This window comes from Perna viridis, chromosome 10, assembly GCF_037379345.1.
Source record: "Perna viridis isolate PV_CMFRI_1.1 ecotype Kerala chromosome 10, ASM3737934v1, whole genome shotgun sequence".
Taxonomy (NCBI): domain Eukaryota; kingdom Metazoa; phylum Mollusca; class Bivalvia; order Mytilida; family Mytilidae; genus Perna; species Perna viridis.
Window position 1 is genome coordinate 40,893,267 of NC_142454.1, and position 19,674 is coordinate 40,912,940.

General features: G+C 33.0%; 1 protein-coding gene across 2 annotated transcripts; it reads right to left on the reverse strand.

Annotated features, from left to right (window-relative positions):
- Nucleotides 1-22: 22 nt before the first annotated feature.
- LOC148605795 (uncharacterized) lies at nt 23-18,640 on the reverse strand. Of its 2 annotated transcripts, none has more exons than XM_088549208.1 (14): nt 18,270-18,640; nt 14,655-14,951; nt 14,054-14,238; nt 12,694-12,801; nt 11,269-11,362; nt 10,986-11,035; nt 9,384-9,462; nt 7,433-7,518; nt 6,814-7,008; nt 5,875-5,970; nt 4,833-5,093; nt 3,449-3,534; nt 3,105-3,167; nt 23-532 (listed from the first exon to the last, which is right to left on the reverse strand). In XM_088549208.1, the coding sequence occupies exons 1-14, from the start codon at nt 18,340-18,342 to the stop codon at nt 355-357; spliced, it is 1,851 nt and encodes a 616-aa protein (XP_088405334.1). In that variant the 5' UTR covers nt 18,343-18,640; the 3' UTR covers nt 23-354. The 2 variants fall into 2 exon arrangements, with proteins under 2 accessions (XP_088405334.1, XP_088405335.1); XM_088549209.1 differs by lacking the exon at nt 18,270-18,640 and adding an exon at nt 15,797-15,906.
- Nucleotides 18,641-19,674: the final 1,034 nt, after the last annotated feature.

The following is a 19,674-nucleotide window of genomic DNA, read 5'->3' on the forward strand; positions in this document are numbered from 1 at the left end:
CACTAAATGCGTAAAGGAATATACGATCCGAATGCTGACGTCGTAATATGTGAACTTCAGAGGAACGAAGCAATATAAGTAGAAACAAGTACTTGAATGATACACAATATCTGCAGTGATATCTTTCTTCAAATGAAGAAAATGGGGAGGGGTAAAAACTTTAAAAGTTTCCCCTAAATAATTATTAGTAAACAGGTTTAGAAAACGAGATTTGGCAAAGTAACATAGTGTAAAAAACATTGATTCTCTAAATAAATCGACATGCGTTAGAATTATCACAATCAAATTACTGCATTTACAAATCTCAATCATATGGTTAGAAATATTTAATTTACTAATCTCCAAGTACATAAGTCAAGGGTTTAATTCTGGTAGTTTATTTCTCGGTGATTTTGCTTCACTTGGCTTCAGAAATGTTTTCGAGAATTCTTTCTTTTCTTGTGCTGAGGGTCCAATACTTGCTGATGCTCTCTGTTCATCCCTTTCGGCAATCATTAGTCTCTTAAGCTTCCTCTCTCCTTGAATTAATTCCCTAATGATGAAAAGAAAATTTACTGAATATAACGAGAATATATATATATATATATATCAAAGAGGCAACAACTCCATCGGGATGAAAATGTCAGCCCAAGGCAAACAATTGTTTCTTCAATGAATGCATGCTTATTGCTTATGCATAAACTGTATGAAGTGTTTCTTCTTCAGTGTTTAGGGTGGTACAATTTAGATTTTCAATATTCACGGATTAACAAGCGTCTGACATTGTACATTTTAACATTGAGAGTAGGAAAATATTGTAAATGAAGACTTGGCTGGCGAAAGGTAAATGTTTACCAAGCAATTTGAAAAGTGTAAAGTGGCGATGAATCTCGTCCAGATTCCAGGAATTAAATCATTATCTGATGGTTCAAAAGTGGTGTTCGTATTTACCAACACGCTTGTAATTTGTAATTGGGGAAGAACAATAACCCTTCCACAGAAATTCAATTGTACAATTTCCTTGATAGTACTGTAGTACTATGCTATGTTGAAAGAATCTATAAATATATTACTTCAGTTATAATGACAATGGGACGGAAGACCACAAAAAAAGACTAATAAAATCATTTAAGGAGGTAGAGCTAGGGTAAGGGACACAACTTTTACAAATCATTGGAACGTTTGTATTTACCATTTTACAACCATTTCATGTAAGCATCAAAGTAACTTGGACTGATTTCATTCCGTTTCAAAGGAAAGCTTGAAAGGCTTTGGTGAAATTGAATATGATACAAACATATCACGGATTTAACGAGTTATGTCCCTTACCCTATGTCTCCCTCCTTAAGTATGAATAATACATGTACCTTAAGGCAGACACCAAAATGATTATTATTTGAAAACCTGTGCTGAAAAAAATGTGGAAGTGTTGCATACACTATAAATTTAATTTATTTACAAATACATCCGTTGAACTGTATATGTAATGCCTGGTTTTATATGTGAACGAAGAATGTTGTGACGTTTACAGTTAAGTCTTGTACAAAGAGTAATCTAGGGAACTAAGATTCTAGCGGATAAAGACCATATAGGAAATACTGACACAACAACACGATATAACCAAAATAATATGTACAAAGCAAAAAAAAAGCAAATGAGCAACTCAGACTTCATTAAAAATTGGGAGTATGGACCAGGTGCACCGTTAGGATACGCGTCCTCCGCTTTTTAGAAAAACTCGCCGAGTTGAATATAAAAAGTCTAGTCCGGTTGTGATATGGACCAACCGCTGTTCCTAATTATACAGGAAAATAATGAAGAAGATACTATAAAACATCACATACTGATTTTAGGAAAATGATTCTTTGTCTTTTCAAAGATACATTCATTTCAACTACTAGTATTTTTTTTTTCATATGGCAAAAATTGAATTACTAATGGTTCGTAAAGACTAAATAAACGTCAAACCAAGGCGGGTTAAATTGAAAAATTAAGATCTCGTATACTGGTCAAAATTTTAGTCGAAAACAAGACAATCCGCGGCGCATCTTATTTCCTCGATTAGAATACTAATTTCCACAACAAGTTAAATTGACAAAAATTCACAACAGTATTTTGGTAAATGACCAGTTGATTCATTTAAAGGTGTTGGGGTCTTACAGGTATAACCAATATCTCTAATAATGTCCGTTGTGTGATGAAATTACATAATCATTTAAATACTTCTCCGTCTAAGAATCAGGCAAAATTTGTATAAGATGTGGCACGTGAAGAAATAAACAAAGAGATTTTCTTGCATTATCCAAGTAATTATACCTCATAACCTCAAGAAATTACTGAGTGTTTGTAGTTTGCCTTTATAAGATATTGATAGGCCACATTTAGTTGAAATGCACTATGGAAAAGTGGCGGGAAATTTTCCCGTACATTTTCCCTGTATAAGTAGTCAAAATATTATAGTCGCAGATGCTTCAGGATAAGTTTAAATAGCTTTTCAGTTTTTTCTAGATGGACGCATTGGGTATAATTGAGGCAAAAAAAGACTAAATTGAGAAAAATTATGTGCCTCTCATTGCCTGATTCCTACACAGAATGGTGCCTAAAATTTGACTATTTCCTCAAAATTCTAAAGCAATATATACAATAAGCATTACAGTAAAACGACTGCAACTAGCGAATTTGAAAACATGCACATCTCTGGCAACATGAAATCATGTTTGCTACTACTCTAAATGAATAAAAAACAAACATCCCTATGATACAAAGCATATATAGCGGTAAGAAAGCTACTAAAAAGCATGGTGCACAATATATGTATGTTTTAAGCCAAAAAGCATTGTGCTTAAAATGTCTATAATGTGGGTTTCGAGTTTTCCTTTCAAAGTTTTTTTTTTATTTTTTTTTTTTTTATTTTTTTTATTTAGCATATCTGTTGCATTACTTCCGAGTCATTTATTGTTTACAAATAGAAAAAAATAGATCATAACAAATATCAATTTGATTTCTATCTAATATTTTTTAAACGATTTACACATTCTAGACAGTAATACGCAAGCAATGGGTAGCATTGAATCCGACACAGCAATGGGTACAATTATGCCACCACTGTATCAGAGTTTATTTACCATGCCATTTGTTTGGAGGTAACATTTGAATATTGCTGTATCTCCCTGTTGATGGCTGAACTTCTGTTTTAAGAAATAATTGTCAAAAACATAATTATCAATTGAAAGTAACAAATTAAAAAATACAAAAAAAACGAATGTTCTTTTAAAAAAATTACATTTGTAAATTAATTTTACTAAAGTTTACGTTGTCCTAAACTGAATTAGTGTGTCTTAAAAAACATACTAACTTTATGCAATTTATTGGAATACCATGGAATATAATTTCGGGATTCCCCATCTCCTAAATATAGCACTGATATGACTTGACCCGATCCTTGAATCACTTTTATTAACTGACTTACAATAGATCTACATATCCATCTCTGTTTGTGTCAAGGTAATTCATCACTGAGTCTAAAGCTGATGAGCTTATTGGGTATCCTTCCCTCTGCAAGAATGAAAAAACAAGTACTATCTTTAAAAATGATAGCCGACGTAGTAAAATCTTCTTTATTTTTACTTATAATTTTCTACATTTCATTCAACAAAACACACATGGCACGTAATTACGATACAGTTTTTTTTCGAACGCAATTAAGTTATCAGTATTTGGCCAATCGGGAAACAGAATTGCCATCAGGTGACTTGCGTTTCCATAGAAGAGCGTCATTAAGGTCAAAGGGTAAAAAGCGAACTATATCGTCGCGTCGGAAAAACACCAAAACAGTTACCACTTTGCTGACTGTTATTTGGGTATACGGGAATTTTAAAACAGTATTTTTTGTATACTACTAAAATGTCTATTATTTTGTATATGTATCATATTAGAGTGAATTTGAAGCATTAAATATTAATTGTCAAGTTATTCTACTCCTGACTAAACGTACTCGCGCATTGTTATAATAGCATTACTTCTCTATACATTCTGTAATGATAATATTGATGTTTTGTACAGCCAAGAATATTCAAAACATAAGGTTTACATGTAAGATTAAGGAAACCAGTTCTTTATTTTCAATTTAATAAACACGACATATAAAATCAGTTCTACCGGAAAGTATTCGTTTGGTTTTAGCAGGAGTTTGGTTCACACAATTTAAGTACCAGTCCATATAAAAATCAGACACTGCATATGGTACAAATGATTTATTGTATAGAAAACCCCATTGAACAAACAGTGCTTTTTTTTGGTCTACATATGTTATATTTATATGTGAAAATAGTCCGTTCTGTATTTAAATCTGTATTTTTGAGGAAAAAAACACACTGTAATCTCCCACTAAAATCAACCAAATCAAACCAAATCAAGAATGATAACTCTTGCAAAGTGCTAATTTCATGTACAATCTATATTTTTTGGTAACTGATTCTGAATAAGAAATGTAAGTAAATTCCGTGGGGTTTTTCTCGTGCACTTTCTGCCTGCTACTTAAACAAGTAGAAACAGGTATTAATGTACTTCAGAACAAGATAAGTTTAAATTTCATGCGCAAAGGGTATATTCTCTAAGATTTAAACCTCTCCCAAACTGACTTCTTAACTTCGCCTCTTTATACAAATTAATACAGTGTAGCAAATAGAGTATGGAAAGCCTGTAAGCTAACGAAGTGATGCACAGTGACTCAGGAATCTGCAGAAATTGGATAAGTCCAAATAAAAATTCAGTGTTCGTCAGATTCGTTTTAGGTAGGATAGTTCAGGTTTAGAAAAAATTCTGGGGTAAATTTTCATAATTGTTAAACTTACGCGGAATGCGTCGTGTAATTCTTCCCTAGAAAGAGTATTACTATTATCTGTGTCAAATTTTAACAACATATCAATAGTCCTCATGTGTTCCTTCATAAAGTATAAAATACGGATAGGGTCAATATTAAAAATATTTTTCTTGTCTACTTTAGACACACATCCTTTGTGCACCGGAAGTGCTATCCCATATCTAGCTATGAAAATTCGTTGTTCTTGGATTTGTTTAAGAATTTTATCAAACTCTTTATCTACAACTACATCCTGAAAAGACAAAAAAAGCAACTTGAACAGTAGTATTAATATGAGCTATAAAAGAGCCTACATCCGCGGGCAGCACATATACATTTTTCTTACGTTTGTGAAATCATTGGAAAAAAAGGACGATAGCAAAATGGGACGAGATAGGACAGGCAAATGAGTGTCTGTTTAATTTTATTTTTTAATAAATCAGTGTACCGGAACTAGATTCTGTAAATACTCTTTTTCAGTTTTTTTTTTTTTTTTTTTTTTGGGGGGGGGGGGTGAATGGCATATGTTTAATTTAAATAAATTTAAAGGCTACTTTCACTTTGAACCCATTTCTGTGGGCTTGTCTGATACTTATTCCGGTTTGACTGAACGTCATTAGCCATGGGATGCTCTGTATAATGACTGCCAGCCAATTTTGATATATATTTTCGCGATTTTAGAGTGAAATCTCATCTCAAAATCAAAATTCTTTATTATTTTTTGGTGAAGGCTAAAGTCAACAAATCAAAGCGGGACAGTTGTTTCAAGTTTAACAAAAATAAGAGAGAACTGCTAAGTAATTAACATCCAAGTATTCAGCAAAATATGACTTCTAACCGATGTTCCCCTTCTGAAATAACAAGAATTAAATAACCCTTTTCATACCCGATCAATGTATATGATGCGACAATTAGTTTTGTTTGACCAGGACAGTTGTTATAAGTTGAAAATCGGTGATATTATTTTTTTACCGATAGAAATAAAGCGTCGTTGAAATATAAACTGATACAAATCTAGTAGATAGAAAGTTCACCTCGATGTCCAACTCTTTCAAGCCACACTCTTTCGCGTCGAGAATTCTCTGTAGAATAATGCTAGTCATTGGCGCCGTTATTGGATTCTGAGCCAACTGTAATAAATACACATGCTTGCAATTTTCTTAAGCAAGGAATATTGTGCAAGTGCGGTTTTTTTAAATTGTTAAGGGGTGGGTTCAGAAATTTATTCAAAGGGACTTCTGATCCAGAAATGTGTAAAAAAAAAATGGGGGATACTTGACTATCATTTGGTATTTATTTCCGAAATCTTGCACAAAATGACAAAAATCTTTTACCAAATGAGGGCTCTGTCTTCTCAACTTCATGCTCTCTCTCTGAATCAGCTACTTTAGTTTTACAGGGCTATGGTGAATACTAGTCTATTAGTTATGAATCGAACAGTAAGTAAACATGGTAAAAAAAACTTTGAATAATTTTCAAAATGAAAGTTTATTATCCGTATCGTCAAAACATTCGACACATTTTTTAGTAAAACGAAAACAATTAATAGTTAAAAAAATCAACAGTTCGTTTAAAAAGATATTTCGTGTGTGTAGTAGTTCTTTTGCAGTGGCGGATCCAGGGGTTGAAAAATTGTTCAAGATACCCTCGGAATGCAGGATTTGAGGATTAATATTTCGAATTGTCGTGGGGGGGGGGGGCATGTCCCCAACCCCCAGCAAAATCGGACCACTTCATGATCCTCACTGGTGATCCTGTCAGGAATTATTTCTGGCCCCCTCCTTACCTAAAACTCTGGGTCTGCCACTGTTTTATATTATATACCTGGTTTGAGTTCTAATTTTTTATGTCTTTGTATTTTCGTCTATATAGTTGTACGCCCATAGGCAGTCAAAAAATATTTTTTTAACAATTATACTAAGTTGAATGAAAATACAATTTATCTTCATCTAGCAGCACAGTACTTTACTCACCCTGATCGTTGACAATGATTTGTTTCCACACATGCCTTTCAGGAGTTCGAACATAGCAGGATTATGTATTCTGTTATTAGCCAAGTCAATTGTAGAAAGCGTAGAGTTGTGTACTAAAACATGTCCTAAGGCTGCACAACCTTCAAAAGCAAACCCGTTCCATGCTACTTGCAGATTCAACAAGTGTGTATTTTTCTACAGAATAAGTTAAATGTTATTATAACGTCTTTATATCAAAATCCATTTCACACCTTATGGAAAAATGTAATAACAAAATTATTCAACTGAAAGGCAAAAACTCAAGGCAATAGGCAAAATGAAAAGCCAAAAGCAAAGCCCGTGTAACAGGCGGCAACATCAAGCCAAAAACAGAAAAGCCGGAAACAACCGCAATGGCCCTGACTTGGTACAGGCATTTCCGATGGCAATGATGAATTAAACCAGGTCTTATAGCGCACTAAACCTCTTGCTTTCATCACGGTTATTTCGGGCATATTCTAGTATAACTATCAGAGAAGTTCTGGGTAAAGCCTTGCATAGGTTTTATCAAGCTAATAGAATTGGTTTCGTTTGCTAAGACTTTGAATGTAACACCGTCTTATTTAAATTAAAGCGTTACCATTAACCCTTTGGCTATGCCTATTGCACCAACTCCACGTAAATGATTCCAACTTAAATCAAGCGTACTTATAATTTCATTGTCTTCTGGAAAAAAAAAACAATATCGATTCATTAGTTTCGACTAATAACATTTTGAGGTATTATGGGACAAGACCTCATAACGTTAGTTTTTACGAACTTGAACTTTTAGTCTGACAGGAAGTGATCAGCTCCAATTCACGTGATTCAAATACGTTTTATAAGTCTTAATGTTGCAAAAGTTATCAAATTTGTAAATATGTGTTGTATATCGTATATATAATTTCACCATTAATTGTACTATTGTTCTGTGATGTTATGTTATGCCATGGCCTAATAATTTTATGTTTGCATTAAAAGTGTCAAATGAATTTAACATATTTGACAAATCGGCGCAAAGACAATTTGTCCCAAGTCTACTAGGATGTCACCAAAAATAATTTACAAACTCTCAGGCTTATTACTTCGTCCTCTTACTGGTTACACCCGCCTCATTTACAGGTACAAAGTAAAGACGTCGAAATAGAACATAGCATTATGACGTCGTAACTGACAATTAATTTTACACTTATTATTTTTGTGAAATCCTGATAATTCAGAATAATTTGGGATTCCTGGTCAAGCATGTAGTGTTTTAATATATTGTACATTATATTGTTTCTGATTCTTAACCGGCTTTAAAAGGGGTGACGTAATATTGATATAAGAATTGCGTCATCAAGGTAAGCGGACATGTTTGCGTCAAATAATACATGTAAACCTTAAATCTTAAATAAAATACGCAGAATTTCCATACGTCAGTCAAACGGATGCGGATCCATATAAGGTGGTCCCGACGTATGCTATCCATCATAAAATTGGGGTTCTTTTCATTTTTATTTGGGGGCAGGAAATCTTTATTTTTGAAACCCTGTATCTGCCTCGGTTATTGGGTCGTCACCGAACAGAAGAACTAATTATATATTTAGCGATCGAGATTTAGAGTCAAATTTTAATCATTTCATATTTGACAGATTATGAATGAGAATCGCATAGTGATTTAAATAGTTATTTCAAATTTAATCTATTAAAATACACCGAATTATAACTTATTTACAGAAATGATATTGGGGACTTTCCAAAAATCATTGATTTATAAAAATAAACAAGGATTTAGTTCCATTATGTTTAAATCTTATATTTCTACTACATACGTCAGATAAATTGTTATGAGCTACACACGCATTTTGGTTTGTATTTTCTTTTTCGATACGATGTTTGTTTATATATATATATATATATTAGTTACGTCTTCATAGAGATGAGATCAGCTCTAACCTCTCACAAAACTATCCTAGAACTGCCAGAAGAATATTTCCATGACAAATTTAGAACGGTTCTCGGACAGTTCTAGAGCCAGCTTTTCTGACAGTTCTATTAGAGCCGGCTCCACTAGTAGAACTGTTCTCGTAGAGCTGACTGTACTACTAGACTGACAGTTCTCGTTCAGCCAGCCATGCCAGAACTGCCAGAAGAGCTGGTTCTAGTAACAGAATTGTTCTCGAAGAGCGAGCCGGTTTTACCAGTAGAACTCTCATACATGTAAAAGTTGGCTCTAGAACTGTTCTTTGACACTTTTAGAACTGTCCAAGAACCGGCACTTCTGACAGTTCTCCATGAGAGGTTAGAAGTCATCTGTAGTAATTTGATATAATTTCTTACATGTATACAATTTTAAATTCCTAATAAATTCAGAAGTAAACAATGCTACATGTAAATAGAAACTATACATTTGTTCAATTTAAAAAAATCCCAAATCACCATATCATTCAAGTCCATTAATGGAAACATGCATTTCGATTTGAACCCATTTAAACGAACTTATGTATCGTGCATTATATTGTTTTGTTCGCTTTCAAAGGCAAATAAATATAACTTAAAGATACACTTACTTAATGCGTTCCCAATAATTACACCACTATCGCCCAGTTTATTGTGTGATAAGTTGAGGTTGCATATACTTTCATTTTTCTAAAGAAAACAGTACAGAACAATCAATAAATAATTATTATCAATTAGTTATAGCGCTGAATTCATTAATGTACGCTAGTGATACCTTACACCTTTACAAATGTGTATCAGTACATGATATAAACTAAATTGTCTCACTGTCCCGAAAACAAATTTACAAATACGGAACACTTTTTCGAAGCTTGTGTTGAGGAGGTAGACCTAGGGTAAGGGGCATAACTCTTGAAATCAATGATATGTTTGTATCACATTCAATTTCACCTAAGCCTTTCAAGCTTTCATTTCACACAGGATGAAATCAATCCAAGTTCATTTGATGCTTACATGAGATTGATATAAAGAGCCTGAATACAAACGTTCCAATGCGTTTAAAGAGTTGTGTCCCTTACCTTAGGTCTACCTCCTTAAAATATCAAGTGGGTGCGAGATTCAGTTATGAAAAATGCGATGGACAGACTCGAGTTAATAATAAATTGCAATCAACAATCAATGTACGGAAAAACCAGTCATAATTAATATTGCTGATGAGATATTACTCATTGAAACACGTGTGCAGCATATGGAAATTCGCAATATATACATGTATAATTAGTATTTTTGTATTTTTTAACCACTGGGTCGATACCACTGCTGGTGGACCAAACGTTCCCGAGGGTATTCACCAACCCATTAGTCGGTAATGTCTGATCCCGAAATATATCAGATTTTATTTATCATATTTATCAAAGTTTGCAGTATTACAAGTTTCAAAATATCTAAAACACTGAGGCTATATTCTTTATATTGCACAAGGTAGAACATCTCGGTGATGGATTTGGCTTCCTATGTCGATAGTTTTGGTTTTGAGTACTTCACATTTTGGATTAAGGTTTCCCTACATGTTTGACTGTAATGTTACTGGTGAGATATTACTCCTTGAAACACAAATACAGCATATCGAAGCTTGAAATATATATGGTATTTTTGTGTTTTTGTACTGAAAAGTGCTGGCTTTGCCTTCATGATTTTTATTTCTAATCTTTATAAATTGTGGATATTTCTTTTAAAATGTACATTTAAATTTTGGTGCTAACAATGTCTATCTTAAAACATTCAAAGCACTATACGGAATTTAAACTGAAATTTCAAGCTACGAACAGCGTCTTACGCTCGAAACTCGGTAAGAGACGGTACGAATGTTTACCGCTGCTAGGAGCTTGAAAATATGTGTGCTTTCCGCTTTCAACTTATTGGTGAGAAAAAAGTAGCAAGATTCATTCATTCTTTGGTGTGTCCCGCAATTCTCTCATCGTTAGAGTATTCAATAATCAGAAATGTTGTTTTCAAAGATTTCTTAATACATATATTATTTTTATTGTTAAAAACTCACTAGTCTGAATTTCATCTGACCCTGCAACCTTCTTCTTTTTTTATTTGGATATTGATGCAACCCTCCTCCTTTTTATTTGGATATTAAAATATCAATATCCAAACAAAACAGAGGAGGGTTGCAGGGTCAGAGAAAACTCGGACTACAAACTCACCTCAATTATTTCTGCAACAAACGGTGCATCACTATCACCAAAATTATTTTCTGAAAAGAAAATACCAACATTTCAAGATCTTGTAGCAGATTAAAAAATATACATTTCATATAAGTAAATTTTAATATTTTAATGTAATTTCAAAGATAATTCAAGAACATGTTTAGTAGAGCAATAAGACATGGAAACAAAGTAAGTCCCACTTGAAAAAATGCTTCCATGTGTACTTGAAATTTATGATAAAATTTACTTAATACATTTAGAATTATCTAAGTAAGCTTACCACTTATATCTAATTTCCATAATGTATTACTTCTGCTAAGGAAATTTGCTAAGGTTTTTATTGGTTCGCCACTTAATCCACATCTCCGTAATAACTGGTTAAAAAAAAACGGAAAAAAAAACATTTATCAACATGGCATAGATTGTGATTATTATAAGCAAAAGGCAAAGAAACAACAGTAAACGAATTCAACGATTGTACCGGTATTTCCAGAAGATCATTACTTTGAGTAAGTCACATGAAGTTTTGAGATAGAAATATAACCCGACCAGATATAATTTAACAACCCCCCCTTTCTTCCGCTCTTTGGATCACGTGTAGAACACCGATCATATAAGTTCGCATAATTTTAAATGAAAATAAATCATTTGCCAAAAACGACCAGGTCAGCAAATTTAAGGGGCGGGTGATGGCACTTTAAAAGAAGGGGCACCAGCAGGGGTTCCTCGGAAAAAGAGGTGCTGGGACATTATTTGCCAATTTTTGTCAATTTTACAAATGAAAGGCAAAAGAAGTAAAAAGTAGACGCAGACATATAGCCGCTTTTTGATTGACTACGTATCACTCCTGTAGCTTAACAGACTGTACATGTGAACAAATTTACAAGACATGGTCACTACTTATTACAATGCTACTAAGCTGTTTCCGGTGTACTGTACTAGTTTGTGTGAAACAATGCGATTTAACACTGAGTGTGGCAGAGGTGTAAAAACTAAGAGATTGGTAAAAAGGTATTTTATGTAAACAAATTAAATACCTGTCTAAACTGAGCATTATTTTAATTTAAGTAGTATTTTTAGAAGTGGTGGAATCTGTAAAAACCAGGTAATATTGAAAATAATTAACGAGTCATGCTCAGAAAAAAAAACACAAAATTGACAATGTGGTTACATAGTTTATGGTCTATTGTAGACGAATTGGTAGTTTGTCATAGAAATATCAGAGGATGCAGAAGTTACAATAGAAAGTGAGTTATATCCCTTTGACAATGAAATTGCAATGCGTTTCATATAATTTATACATCGAATTAATATCAAAATTATTAAAAAGAAATCTGTATTTCAAGTAAAATTTTGAATAAAATTTAATATAAAAGACTTGTGTGGTTTAATTTAGAATAACACTTTATTTTTTTCCCCGACGCAATCGGTATAGCTCCGCTTTTTACCCTTTGACCTTAAAGACGCTCTTCTGTGGATACGCAAGTCACCTGATCGAAGTTCTTTTTCCCCGATTGGCCAAATACTGATAATTTAGTGGCATTCGGAAAAAAATTATCGGAACCTTAAAAATTGCGTGCATGTGTTATTTTATTGAAAGAAATGTAGAAACTTAGAAATAAAAAAGAACAAAATTTTACTGCGTCGGCTATCTTTTTTTTTAAAGATAGTACTTGCTTAAAGATTTTTCGTACAATAAACTTACCAGTGTAGAAATAGATTTATTGTTTTGTAGTATCTCAGCGATATGGGTGATATCTTTCGCACCTAGGGTGTTTCCAGAAAGGTCGATCTCCGCAATATCTACATCATTCTGGGAAAGCAATAATTTAAGAGTGCAGACGAATCTCAAATTGAGAATTCCTCAAATTGTTACTCTAAACTTCGACCGATCAAACCATTCGAAATTGAAGATTTGAAGAAAAACAAGGATTTGAAAAAAAATCTCCAAATTTGAAATCCAGCCCATAACCCATCTTATCTTGCATTTAAGTATTTTGGAATCCTGTCAGAAAACAGCTGCGTAATCTATAATTCTGAGATATAGTTACATTTTTCCGTATAATATAATATAATTGAAATATACGTTGTTTTCGTAGATTTAACAAATATTTTAATCTTTCGGAAATGTAAAACTGGCACATTTGAATTTTCATACAATCTACGATCTATATTGACTAAGAAATCAAAGGACTAGAAGCGTTTCATCATGAAAACCATAATTTACATTAAATAAACGAGAAATATTCCCAAGATGAAAATACCAACAAATATATTCATAAACAACTTGAACTTTGAACCTCCATTCACATGTCAAAACTTAATATGAAATTCGTGAATAAAAACAGAGGAATATGAAAATAAGATTATCAAAAGAATCTCAATTTTCCTTATTAACGCCACTTTAAGGTAGAGACGTCAAAATCGTATCTTTAAGAGTCTAGACAATATAAGCAGATAGCCTTGAGTAGACATTATATTACATCAAATTACTCTTAGTTTCTTTTTGTCTAAAATGGTCACCTCTCTTCAACCCAATCATTGTACTATTCAGGTGAAATAGAACAAAGTAAAATGGCATTGAATTTATCAGATAATCCAATGTTATAAATCCAGATTAAAACAAGAAAAGTGTAAAGTTATTACATGAAATAATTCATGAAGGTCTAGTAATTATAAGGTTATTACCAATAGGTATAAAAATTTAAACCATTAAAAATTTAATTATAAAATGTATAAGGTCTACATAGTGTTTTGTTTCTTTTTTTAATTCCACACACGTGCGCTTGATATCTTTTCGCAATTTCATATTTGTTACATATACATATACAAGGACGTAAATAACACAGCCATATTCAAAATATGTTCAATTCATGTCTTTTAAGACATCTCTCTGCCATAATGATGATGCAACATGTTATGATTTTATGCCAGGTTTTCTACATGTATCTTTACATGTGCAAAAAAGTTATTTTTCATAAAGTAAGACTTAGTCAAATTCTTCATACACTGATAGGCTTATAACTGGTCTTAGTCAACCTACTCCTTTTAATTCCTTTACTTACAATCAGAACAACATAAATAGCACGAAGTTCTCTTGGTGACAGATTAAGGCCACTAGCACTGAACACGGGACCGTTGAATTGATTTAGTATTTTTCTGGAAGGAACAATGCCGAGATTTTGACATTTAAGTTTATACAATTGGCGGTTTTGTTCTGCAGCGCTGCTGTATCTCGTTGTTATTTCATCTACAAATAATAAATACTTGGCTCAGTATGTTTGATTTAAAGCAATGTGGTAATACATTGAATAATGCCTTCAATAAATGTACATACGATTTCCCTCATTTGACATCGCCTTCCGGTGGCAATTCCTAACACAAGAATGTGATAACTCGCCTTATATTTTCAGCATGATACTTTTATAACAGTTGGTGTTACAGGTAATTTAGACCCTTTCTTTTTACTATTTTTACGACTACGTTAATGCAATTAACTTTTTGTTTGTTTGGTTTTTTTTTCGGGGGTAGTCAGTTGCAAATGCATTTTTACACCCACACACGAAACTTACCACCAATTGTAACGTAAAAATTTGGTATATGTATGTAATCTTAATGAGATCTTTGTACTTTAATATACTTAGATTTAGCAAAATAGCTATAAACCTTCGTCACTGTCCCACTGAAACTCTTCGTCGAAGTTGATTTCAGCAGACGACACAATTCTTCGCTTGTCTCTTTCGCGCCTTTTTGCTGATGTCTGAATCCGTAAAGAAGCTCTGGAAAGATTTCGGGAAGCTGCGCGCGAAAATACTTCTCTTTTAATGTCGATATCATTATCGTCATTCTTAATTTCATTCTCATCTTTTGCATTAGAAAGGTAGGTATTGTTCCGAGAAAACGTGACTAATGCAGGAGTCCCAAATTGGAGTGCCATATCCTTTTCTTCTTCCAGTGGTGGTACTAGAAAATCGAGAAAACGGCCTGAAGTATGTGGCACAGTTTGTGAACTTAAAATTAAATGAAGGAAAGAGATGCTTAATTAATGTATACGCTCACAGCCATCTTTCGGTAATTTTCGGACACGCTACCAGCTTTTTTCACCCGCATACATGTACGAGCTCACATTTTGTGAATATGTACTCACTAGCGCAAGTTATACTTAAACAAATTAATTTGAGATAAATACTGTACTCTGACTGGTTAAAATAATTTTGTTGTATCTCAATGGATAAAAAAAAATACTGACACGACCCTTTTCAGTTAAATTAAGAGCTACTTTTCTCATGTCTATTGAAAAATAACATAAATTTTCCTTGTGCATATTTTGTTTATTGCACTTCGCGCAACAAACAATATGCACATGGAAAATTTTTTATTTTTGAATAGACAAAATTTGTATCTTAGCCAATTCTTAAATAAAATTATAAACTTGTTTTACGTAGGATGATTTGTGCTTGACAGATTTCCATTAGCGTGGTCTTTAGATGTATTGAATAATTGAATGATTTAAAAGATTTTTGAAATTTCAATGGCAATTTTATTTTTTTACAAAAATTAAGTGGAAAATGAGATAATCTATATGCAATGAAATAAAACAGAAATTATTTTAATTAGAAGTAACGCTTTAATTAACCATATCAAAAGCCTTGGGATTGCTGTCGTACAAATGCTCCCGGATAGGAAATGTTTATTAGTAGACAAATTTAGCAAAAACTGGTAAAATCAAGGTATGTATAAAATTTTAAAGTTTCAAAATTGAAAATTGAATAATTAATAAAACTCTAAACTTACGAAAAAAGTCCTACCTCAAAATGTAATAAAGGTAAATATCCCACAAATTTCCACTACCAAGTATGAAGTCATAGACAGTACTGTTTTTAAACTGAAATCTTTCAAAAAATTCGGGCGTTTAAATTTATTCACTGATACGTGTAAAAGAATGGATCTATTCTTTAACAAATGATTCGCTGTTATTAAATGACTTTGGTGGGACAAGGGTCCTTTTGAATAGGTCAATAAGGCACTATTATTCAACAAAGGTATATAAATTGACCGATTGGACGTGAATAGTCGTGAATTTGACATAGATTTCGCGATTTACTCACTTGACTAAGATAACAAGTTATAAGGTTATGAAATCAAGAATATTAAACAGAGATTCATTTGGCCTTACATTGTCAAAATAGTTTGTGCCGTGATAAAATCGTTACCGCGCTCCTGTGTTATCCTTTGTGTTTAGGGAAATATTTACAATGTTAAAAACTACAGCTGTATTTCTTATTACATATATTTATTTCAGTTTACAAACATTGTCTTAATTCGTCTGTAACGGAAACAGAAGAACCGCATCGGTGGTCTCGGGGTAGCGTGCTCCCCCTCGTTCCTACCAAGTACTTTTTTTAAATAGGAGTTACTACATTTGTGCCACGCACACGCAGTATTTATGTATAGAATGAATTACATGAAAATTGATTTGTTAAATGTGTCATAATTTTCATTTCCTCTTTCGTCTATCCCAGACTTGACTTTTTATGCGCAACTCGCTTGGTGTTTCTAGAAAAGCAGAGGATGCTTACCCTACCGGTGCACCTGGTCCATGCTCCCAGTTTTTTGTGGAGTCCGAGTTGTTCAATTACTTTTGTTACTTTGTATGTATTATTTTGTTATTGTATGTTCTTTGTTGTGTTTGTCTGTTTTCAATGTCTGGTCTTTGTCCCTGGATTACATTCTTTTGATTACCGAAAGAATCTTGGTTTCTTCGATTACTCTTTACCTGGCATTTTGGCAAATCGGTAAAAGTGCATCAGAAATTGCTTCGCTCGTTCTTTATCCTTCTGAAGAACACCCGCGTGTAATATTTTGGACACTGTATTTCTAATTTGGATAGCTGTCAATATAGTCTCGTCATAACTGACCAGGTAGTTGACAGATATTCAAACTTGAAAGACAGTGCCCCAAATCACTCGGGAGTTCTGTCCTAACACGGTAGGACACACTAGTCAGAAAGGGTTTCAAAAAAAAATTATAAAATGTTCTTTAAAAAGACTTTATTAGCGCACTACGATGCGATACTGTCGCCCATTAAATTTCTATTCCTTGTATTCGTGGTATTCTTTGATAGTATAACCCGTCAAATCACCCTAAACGAGCCCCTTTTAAATTGCAGTGACGGATTTAGAGACTCCATTGAACATGCAACCCACCCTTCGTCGATACAGCATTGTTGATTACAATGCGTTGCCTTCCTACATCACTTTTCCGACGAAGACAGATCAAAATTCTAATAAAAAATGGAGGCTTGGGTTGTAGGGTCGGGGGATTCGGGCTTGGGTTTTGAAAACCCTCTCAATTTTGTGCAAAAGTGGGGCATCAATTGAGCAAATGATGAATGTAACATGGAATCCTCCATTTATAAATATTCAATGAAATCACAATTCTGTCTCCCTTATAATCTGTAAAATATGACAGGGTTGCTTCCCTTATTTCGCATTACATGAATTGTCCATTGCCATATACTAGATTTTTATTATATGACCATGCATACATGTAGCTCCTAATACCAAGTCAGGTATAAGGAAAAAGAAGTTTAATAACAAACTATTTTTGTTGGAAATTATCTCCGGGATTCAAATCAGATAGATTTCCACAAATCTCTTATACCCCGTATCTGCTTGGTATTTTCCATTACTCGACTTTATTCAATTATTGCTTAGTAGTCGCTTTTATCTTTGTATTGCTTAATAATCATTTCATCATATTATTGTTTTCTATACCCTGTGACGATGCAATGTAGACTTGATCACAAAGCTGTTTTTAAAAAAAATACATGTAATCCACTTAATATACGGTGCACATGTAGTTAAATAAGTTTTAATTACCAATCAAAATGATCGGAAACAGTAGTTATTCTAGTATTAACTTTGAACATTTGACTGATGATTTCAACATTTCTTGTTTTACAACGATAAAAACCAACTGAAGCGGTTTTTGATTCAATCGTTGTAGGCTTTATTATTTTTTTTTTCCACTTTTTTTTTTACCAATGTCGAATTTCTGCTTCTTGTCTCCGTTTGTCTTGTTTTCAATAGAATTTTACATGTGAAAACTACAGTTTTCATGTGATTTTCGAAAGCATGCGATTTCATGTATTTTAAATACACAAAAAATATATTTACCATACCGGTCCGATACGTATGTTGCCATATGTTTTAAAATATGAGAACATGTGTTACATTTTTGTCCTGTGTATCTGTAAACAACAAAATAAGAAATACTTACGAGACACGTCGCTATCTTCTCTATCCATTGTTGCTTCTGTGATTAGGGACTTTCTTGAAACTTGTTCCGTCATTATATCAAACACGAATTTTTATACCTTTACATAGCCAAATTCATATCTACACGCTGTATGACTATATTGCTCACAATAATTATGCCCTCAAGTTGTTTTAAGCTTGCACTTCATGTTCTAAAACGTTAAATCTACTAGTTACTGCTTTATATTTGAAGTTCTATATTCCAGCAGACAGGTTATGTTGACTATGAAATTAAACCGAAGAAAAAACAAATTTCCGTATACGATTTACGGTTTAAAATCAACCAGTGGTGGTGTATTAATATTTTAACATTTTGACGTCTCCCAAGTCATCGGCATTAAAGGATAAAATCAGATTACAATCACGCGGATATTTTTGTGAAAATATTTATTTTATGGAATTGATTATGGTATTTTTCGTTAATAGTACAGTGAAGTTCAATACCGGGATCAAAGTACACAAATTGGAATCGAACCAAACTTTTGATGAATTTCAATTCTTTTGTTGAAGCCATCACTGCATATAATCGGTTCTATTTGCAATGATTAATATTTTGACGATTACATTCTTATGTTAATTTTTTGTTTTAAAAAGCATTGTAAAAATTTTAAAACGGCTTATCAGGCCTTTCATCTGTATATCCTTAATAGCTTATTCACGAAATTTTAATGAAGTTGTATTAGCCCGTTAACTCGGATTCTAATGGAATACAAGTCTTTGTAAGTGTCAGGCAACTATCGCAAAATCTATGCACACGAAAAACCCATCGATCACTAAATGTGATCAATTCAAAATGCCCAACATATAATGGCCCCTGTAGATTTCGATAGATAATCTAGAAAACAGTGCTTATCTATAGATCTGCTCTTGAATTTATAATACTCATTGCATTTAAATCAGTCCGATTTCTGAACTCGTTTTACTAAATAAATTTGACGATGGTAAAGGACCTCGAATTCAATGTTCAAAGTGCTACTTAACGACCATTTTCCTCCCAGTGCCCGATTCTTACGAAGACTAAATAATGAAGCGAGTATATTTACACCTTAGGTTTTCGTTCAGTTTAAATATTTGCTTTCTATAGTTATCATGAAATGAACACCTCAGTTTTTTATTAAGTTATTCATGGTATATTATGATTATGCAAAATATATTAATATAATGAAGGTGAAACCTTTTAACGCTCCCGAAGAATCATTAATAAAAAAACAACTTTGATCATTTTTGTCAGCTCTGATTTGATTAATTAAACATATTTTATTCAATAAATAAATTGAATTGAGTTGGGTAGCAGGCAAGGCCTATATATATCCTCTCCATACACAGGGGCGGATTCAGGAGGGGGCATGGCGGGCATGCGCCCCCCC